At 38.0% G+C, this 8821-nt stretch overlaps 1 protein-coding gene across 7 annotated transcripts in view; it reads right to left on the reverse strand.

Moving 5' to 3' along the window:
- The window catches only part of LOC107727263 (cytoplasmic polyadenylation element-binding protein 4-like), a 28821-nt gene that overhangs the window by 11316 nt on the left and 8684 nt on the right, over positions 1-8821 (reverse strand). For all 7 annotated transcript variants that reach the window (XR_001638338.1, XM_016537067.1, XM_016537068.1 and 4 more), the window contains exon 3: positions 3963-4053. Coding sequence is in view for 6 of the 7 variants with exons in the window: in XM_016537067.1 (XP_016392553.1) it covers positions 3963-4053 (91 nt within the window). In the remaining variant the exon portion in view is untranslated. The remainder of the gene's footprint in view (positions 1-3962; positions 4054-8821) is intronic.

Raw genomic sequence — 8821 nt, forward strand, 5'->3', positions numbered from 1 at the left:
AGCAACAAATGCCTCGTTTATGGGTTTTAACTAGGGATGCCGATGCAACAATGTATCTATTAATTAGGCCGTCGATATTTATCGGCCGATTTTTCCTCAATTTACAACCATCGGCTATATAAGGGAAAAGGCCGATATAACAAACCGATGGTTTATTAATTAACTGCGTGAAGGCACTGAGCTGGTGTGATATGACAACATTAAAGGTTCTACCTGAAAACAGCCATGACAAGGTAAAATGCATGTAAACAAACTTTAATAGCTTATTTAGCTTTAAATGTTTAATTCTAATTCATTTTAATTTTAGTAAAATGTTAATTCAGTAAGATCCTGATTAAAGATAAAAACCAGTGTCTCTGTAATTTAGAGACACGTATAAATGAGGTGTTTTCCATTTACAAATAGTATAAAGTTCTTAAACAGTAAACAAATATATACAGATATCATGCCTTTTCGGGAGGTATAATATATAATAAACTGACAAACATTAAATCCGAAGAACTGCGTGCTTTCATTACCCATATAGCTCCATAGACTAGAAAACACATCAAAATAAGAGTCCCGCCTTGGTAACGGAGATCTCATACATATTTAAACTTACAAAAAATATTAAAATGTATACAAAAACAAATTAGAAGATTAGTCATAAGTCTGTTACAATAAAGAATGATTAATATGTATTTAATTTATACAGTGAAGTGTTATTTTACATTTGTTTACTTTATTTCTGTACCTGAAAACTGTTAAACCTACCTAAAAAGCATATTAAAAGTTTATTTAATATGTATCTTTGTTCTGTTGTATTTATGTAGGCCTGCTGAATGTTAGGCCAATCCATGTTCATTAGAAATTATTTGATGATGCAGCAATAAAACTGCTAGTATAATTTAATGCAGGTGTTTTTTAACTTTGCTGATTTAAAACATGATCAAAATACTATCTATTTTGATGCCAAAATTTCAAATAAGAGAGGAAGTGACAAATATCGGTATCGGCCAATAAGTGTTTGTTAAAATCGGTATCGGATCCTATCGGTGCATCCCTAGTTTTAATGTTTTTGTCTCGTCGCTCCGGGACACGGCATCACAATATTGTAAGGGGCGTAACATTTCCGTCACACGCTTGAGGTATTCGGCCAATCACAACGCACAGGATAGCTGGCCAATCAGAGCACACCTCGCTTTTCAGACCGATGAGCTTTGTAAAATATCGACACGTTTCAGAAAGGCGGGGCATAACGGAGAAACAATAATGTACAGTATGTAGAAAATAATGTGTTTTTTTAACCTTAAACCGCATAAACACATTTCATTACACAAAATACACAAAATAATGTTCTTTTTAGCAACATCATATGACCCCTTTAAAAGGTGCACATACTTAAAAATGCCATGCTACTCTTTCAAGGACTGGCTGATGACAAATCGGTCATCAGAAATTGCGTTTATAGGGTTTTGGGTGTTAAACATCTGTTTTTGGATGACCACCCACTTCACGTCAGAATGTACTCTCCCGGAAACAGATTACTTTCATTCTCATGCTCAACTGCATCTAGTAGAAGAATGAGAGGAAACATCAAGTACAACCAGCACGCCTGGTATGGATTGTTTCTCTATGTAGTGTTAACATGGCTCTGGCAGCCCCTTCCTTCTACTGTTCACTCCAAGAGTAGTCTGGTGGCCAGGGCCAGCACACCATTTTGTTGCTTTAGCAAGAACAGAGAGCTCTTTTACAGGCAAAGGACAATGCTGGAAGCTATTCAAAGCAACACTGGACTACTTCTCTTCCCCCGTCTCTTGTTTGGACATCTCTGCAACACTGGGCTGGTGTCTGCAGGGCCGCCCTTCTGGTTCTGGTGGTGAAGTTATGCTCTGCTAGAGAGAAGCTGACTCTGAGGGTTGGTCTAATTTGGTTCTTAAATGATTTTAATTCTTTGATTCAAGAAACCACCCAACAGAGATTTCATTGTGTTCCTTATTAAAAATCAACAGTAAGTTGACTGCATTTTGGGGTTGCATTAATCATGGTCCAAATGTGTGGAAATCTAAAACATGAAAGTGTATCAATGCTTCCGTTTAAAGTAAAAATGAAATGCATGAATATGTAGTGCTATGGAAAACAAAATTATATTTTACCCAAGTTATGAGCTTACAGCCTGAAATTAATGTGATGAGACAAAAGAAAATGTACAAAATAGCAAGAAAACAAGTGAACCGAATTATCTTGTGGGCTGTATGCAAAAACAAGCATACCGAGAGAACAGTACAATCCGATTCATAAACAAATGACTTTTATGAGCCGGTTTTATGGGGAATCACCCAAAAGCACCCACAAACTCACGAGTTACTGGTTTAAATCAGTCTGACAAATTGTTCATTGAATGAACTCACAGAACCCATCAAAGCAGTTACTACTGAATACACATCTGACTCACTTACTGAACTTTCAATGCTGTCCATCTCAAAATTTAAGGTTTCAAGGTTTGTGAAACTGAAATCAGTACTGACTGTTCATATGACAATGTGCAGTTAAAAATAAACATAAGAGATTATTATTTATTTTATTTTTTTACATTATACAATGCAGTAATGAATCATTGAGAATAAGACCAGGAATGTTAATTAAGAAAGAAAACCGGGTCAATTTTTATTTCATGTTTCAAGTTGCAGGAGTTCTTATTACCATTTATAGACAGACAGACAGACAGACAGACAGACAATAAATAAATAAAACAATCAAACCAACCAGAATGGAACATATTTTGTTCTGAAACATTAATATGAGCCACAGATTACAAATTTGAGAGAGCTCACATAATGAAAGTCAACAATCTCACAAAACCAGGCTGATGTGTTTGTAAAGTCTAGTGTAGCTTCAGAGTTACTGCTGTGGAAGTAGCTCTGGTTAAGCTCTGCTGCACAGACACAGCTATTTGTAGGTCAACACAGAGCTTTTTCTTTCTTCTTGCTCTGTTTGTGTGTGTGTGTGTGTGTGTGTGTGTGTGTGTGTGTGTATGTGAGTGTGCAATGATTCAGCACTAATGGGCAGCTTTTTACAGCTGCTCACTCTCACACCAAAAATGTAACACCACATCTGATGTTAAAGAAATCTACAAAAATATGCAAGAAAACACAGGGTGTAAAATGCCACTGGAGAGCACAAAGTAAAAAGACTGCAAAGTCAAAAAGGAAATGTTTTAATGACCGTTCACATTTTTCAATATATAATTCTGTTCGGCACAATTGAGAAATAACAGGCGGCCGTAGCCAGCAGCAGTGACCATAAAAAAAGATTAGATCTACGGTCTGCTCCAGAACATGCTCTAATAAATGCATGGAATAATGCCATGGGCTCCTTAACTGTCATTTGCATGCATTTACAACTGCTATCAAAGGTGGGGCCTCCAGGACCGTGCCTTGTGATTAGTTGTCAGCTGCCGTAAAAAAGGAATACAAAAGTGATGCAATAACCAACCAACTTTCAAAGAAAAAAAAAAAAATAAATAAATAAATTAGACACTGGTCACAGAACAGGAGCTCCATCAAATCAAACAAACTCATGATGATATTAGGGGCCATTTCCACGGAACATGTTTCTGCATTCAAAAATGGTAAATGCAGGGCAGTGAAATAAAAAAAAAACAAGTTTTAAAAGTTTAACTACCAACTACTTTAGTAAATCGAGCACTACATTTTTAGAACACTGTCATGCATATGATTCTGCAAAAGAAACAAGACACAAATCCAATTCAAAAGCAGTGCAGTAGAATGAAAAAGCACGTTCTGTGTGAATGACCCCTTACTAGAGTACAAACCAGCTACAGCTTTCATTTGATTACAGAGAGAGCAATGCAACTTAAACCATGTGAGCGGCCGCATGAATCTAACTGCTGATGGGTCAAAGGTTTTTGGCCATCAATATGGTACTTTGACACAATCTCCTTTCGTGGACTCTTATCTTACCTTTCAGAGTGTCTTGCTCGGCCCTCATGATGTCAATCAGGGAGTTCTCCAGAGAATGCATGTTGAAGCCATCAAATGAACGGGGACGGTCCTGTGAGGGGAGAAAAGGAGGATGGGTATCAAGAAAAAAACAACTATGATGGCATTTCTCATATCCCTCGGCTCTGCAGGGGTATCCCTTTCATCTACAATAGAGTTCAAGCTGTTGTGCTTTTGTTTCTCTCAAAAACTATATCCTGTTGAAAGGAAGTCACAAATGAAAGGTTCAACAGAGGCTCTAGACCAAAATATAAATCTAATTTGGTGCTCGCTACTGACTTGACCTCTGGATCATGAGGCTAATGTCTAATGTGACAGGTCTAATGATTGACATAATTTATAAACACAAAGGCTGAAAAAACTGGCAGAGAAAGCACAACGCTTGATAAAAGACACTTGCAATGCAGATTCAACTTGACAATGACGTAACCCAACAATACAAACCCAGAGATACCAATGACCAACAAAATAAAGTTAACTCAAACCATGTGCAACACTGAAGGGTTTCTGTCATTTTTTTTTTTTTTTAAAGGCTGCAAACTCATATTTAACAGAGATAATGCCTGAATTTAACTATTTGCGTGACAAATGGCTAAAAAGGAACCTAAAAAACAAAGCTTGAAACATATTCTTACCTAGATCATAATAATTTTAACAGTTGCATATAAGCATTTGCCATTAGCCAAAGTGACTTTCAGTGCATGTGATACCTGCAAACTTAACTCATGGTTTTGGCAATACTAACGCCATGCTGTACCAGACAATCTATTATTGGATTACTAAAAAAAAATGATTATATAAAGACTGCAACAGATAACTTTTGGATGATCAAGGCTGAAAAATGATAAAGAGAGTTCATACTTTAAATGGATTAGGACATTCCCCTTTACCTGATGATTCAGCACAATCATGTGTTTAAACTGGACTAGAGGTCATCTGATCTCAAAACTGAGACTTGCATTAAACACACACCTCAGGCTCAAGACTCTTCATTCTATTGTCCAACAAAAGCAAACAATAACAGAATCTAGGTCTTCCTGTTTTTTGAAGGTCAGAAACACATTCTATGCAAGTACGTCAACATAGACGCAAATGCCTGACCAAAGCATTACAAGAGTGCAATCCTATCATACATACTTGATGTGCGCTCTTGCGTTACCATAACGGTAACAAACCTCAGCAGCACTTAAGGAGGCGATAGAATTACCTTCAAATGTCTGCGCCAATACAGGGATGGTTCACTACAAAACAAAGATCCTCTTCCTTGTGTAGTTCTAAATCTGTGTGACTCATTTTCTTCTGTGAAACTCAAAAGATATCTTGAAGAACATTTGCAAAAATTGTTGTTCTTTGAAGAACAGAATTTGTCTTTCAATCAAAGTCAATGGGGTTCAATTGGTTCCAAAAACATCAAACTTCATTTTCACTTTAAATGAGAGGTGTTCACGTAGAATGTGAGATGCAGGGCAGTGGAATGGAAAAACCACACGGTCTAGACACACGTTTTTTTAAGTTAAACTATTTTTATCTTGAGTTTTTAGAATGCCGTTGGAGCACAACAATCAAACATGTCCATCTAGTACGTTTACATAGAAAAACATAACACTTTACAGTACAGCAGCCCTTGTTACACCGCTGAGAATGTGTTATGCATTGCATTCGTACACATTTCATGCCAGAATTGTGTGTGAATTTCGTGCCCATTCAATCAGCCCGGTTAGTCTTAATTTAGACTAATCAGGTTTTTCAAAACTACTGTTGGCATTAACACCAAATATACCACCTTTTTGAATGTTTTAAACAAAAGGCCTCCCAAGGAATAACACACCCACACAGTTAGAGAAGCAACTTGCTCACTGCTACATACATGACGCAGCCGGGTTCAGCTGACTATTTATATAGGCTACATAACTAACGTAGTGTACCTGAGCTCCAACATAACGCAGCTTCCATCTGAACTGGAACAGTACAGCAGCCCTTGTTACACCGCTGAGAATGTGTTATGCATTGCATTCGTACACATTCCATGCCAGAATTGTGTGTGAATTTCATGCCCATTCAATCAGCCCGGTTAGTCTTAATTTAGACTAATCAGGTTTTTCAAAACTACTGTTGGCATTAACACCAAATATACCACCTTTTTGAATGTTTTAAACAAAAGGCCTCCCAAGGAATAACACACCCACACAGTTAGAGAAGCAACTTGCTCACTGCTACATACATGACGCAGCCGGGTTCAGCTGACTATTTATATAGGCTACATAACTAACGTAGTGTACCTGAGCTCCAACATAACGCAGCTTCCATCTGAACTGGATGGTGCCGTGATTAATGGTACAATCTGCTCGTGCTCAGTCACGATCTGGCATCTGCTCTTCAGAGCACCCCCCTCAGTTTAGAGAGGCCGTGTGCTCATGCAGGGCACTTATGCCACAGCACAGGGCTGGCTAGCGGATTCAGAACACGAAAGCGAGCCAAAGGCCGTCTTCAGAATTACTGCACAGTACACTCCACTGAGAGCCCTTTGATGAAGAACCAACTCCATAAGGAACTGAATCCATCACTGACAAAAACCGAACAAGGTGCATTCTATACACAAGTCTTGTTAAAAAGGTGTTAATAAGCATTTCCCACTCCTTAACGCTAGAGCTATTTCGGGTTTAACAATAATTGGACTGCGCGCAGGGCTTGCTGACTGAAAGGCCTTTTCCCACCAGGGACATGTTTTCAGATCACCATAGTTTAAGCGATATGGAAAAAGTCTGCTGTGAGCTTTTCAAAAAGGGACCTTGATGGAACACCCTGATGTGAGTGATTAAGTGTGGCATGTTACGGGTGTTTCAGGAACGACATTAATCTGAAATGTCATGGCTAAACTAATGAAAAGAGGAACGGGGGGAGAATGGGAGGTAGAGGCTTGACATTGTGTTTTTTGTCGCAACACAAGGTATTTCAAAGCCTTTCACATCAAATCACTCTAAAGCCTATTAATCCGGCCTTTCCACACGGTTGGGGAGGCAGGGGGTATGGAAACTTTCCACAGGGGAGCGCAACTGACTCTACTGATAAAGTAATTAAAGTGTAGAAAGAGCTCTCGGTCAGATAGATGGCATAAAATAACCATGACCGCCTTGGTCATGCCTCTATCATAGACCTTTTCTCAATGGAGAACCATGAGTATGACAAAATAACACTGGAAAGGTACATGGTTTACAACTGACAACTGAAGGGCATTGAAGGGTCTACTTATCTCCAGACAGCACTGAATCAAGATAGCTGAGCTAAGTGTACTATTTGAAACAGAGTCCACAATAAAATGCAGTACGCAAATGAATGGAAGGCAGCTAGAGAGAATTTCTTTGCACATTACTGCGGTATTATTATGGTACTGTGCCATTACAAAAGATCTCAAAATTGAAGGTTAACACAAACCATTAAGACAGCAATCTAAAAACAAAGGACTTAACACAAGCCTAATTATCTGTGACAAAAAAAGTGTTTCAAATATTTCAACACAAACGTAGCATTACTACCCGACTGATCAAATTTGCCAATATATGCTTATTTTTAAAAATGTCAATTACAAGGGATATTTCATCTATGGCAATGTGGTCATCATTTTTGTGTCGTGTTGTTTCAAACCCATATGACTACAAAAAATAAATGCCATGCTGGTCACATACAGTGACCAGAGAATATAGCTCAATATACATTTATCGATTTTCTGTTACAATTCTAAGATTCATAGTGTCCATCCCTATTTACTTTTTTTGTATGGAAACGAGCAACTTGTACATACTACAATACATCTCCTTTTGTAAAATCATCTCCTCTGCAAAAGATGCCAAATTCAAACCCAGTGGTCAAAGGCATCCACATTGCGCAAGTTGAAAAGCAACGCAGTGAAATGCAAAAACAGTTCTACATGAACGACCTCAGTACAGAAACTGCATCTTTTTGTCTTCCATTTTTTAAATTGACACACCCCAACTCAGAAACTCGACATAATCCTGCATTCCCCACTTTGTGGTTTCGTTCATGCACATTTAACTCGTAAACACAGTCTTTCCGACATGGCTTGAACGCACCATTGCCTCTCAAGGTTTTGTCACAATCCTCATTTCGTATATGGTGAGTTAACACTGCTATTGTCCTCCTCTTTGTTTTTTTAGAAGAAACAAATATTTGTTGGTACTTTCTGGAATTTAATCAAGAAAAAAGAAAAATATTTTTTGGTGCTAGGCTCTAGAATATGAAAATGAATTTATCATATTCTAGAGCCTAGCACCAAAAAATATTTTTCTTTGTATCAAACCACAAAGATCCCCAATAATAGAGTCAGTTTAATGCACTGTGGGGTGAATGTCTGCGCTGAGGCAGCCTGAAGCTCACGCCATCATAGGAAACTTTAAAGAAGAGTACAGAGGGTTACGATGATGGCTAGAATTTACAAAGCAAAAGACCTGGCTGACCGAGAGCATAGTGTTCTAATATACACACCATACGCATTACGATAACAAAAGTGTGTATCTTATATTACAGAATGAATCTAGAAAGGCATCAACGAGAATAAAAAAAAAGGAGTGAGAATGATTTGCATGTGGTGCAAAATGAAAAATGTAAAGTGTCATATTAGGCAACTGCACAGTCAAATCTTTGGCTAACCCTCTGTTCTTTACGATAAAGCCAAGCAACAGATGACTATTTGCCGTGGGCACCTGCACCCTGTGACAATAGCCAAACAAAAGCTGGCCTTGAAAATAAACAAACAGCTTTAAATCGTCTCCATGTCAGCTAATTGAGCCTTGGGCATATAACAG

This window comes from Sinocyclocheilus rhinocerous, unplaced genomic scaffold (assembly GCF_001515625.1).
Source record: "Sinocyclocheilus rhinocerous isolate Xijiao unplaced genomic scaffold, SAMN03320098_v1.1 scaffold95, whole genome shotgun sequence".
Taxonomy (NCBI): Eukaryota; Metazoa; Chordata; class Actinopteri; order Cypriniformes; family Cyprinidae; genus Sinocyclocheilus; species Sinocyclocheilus rhinocerous.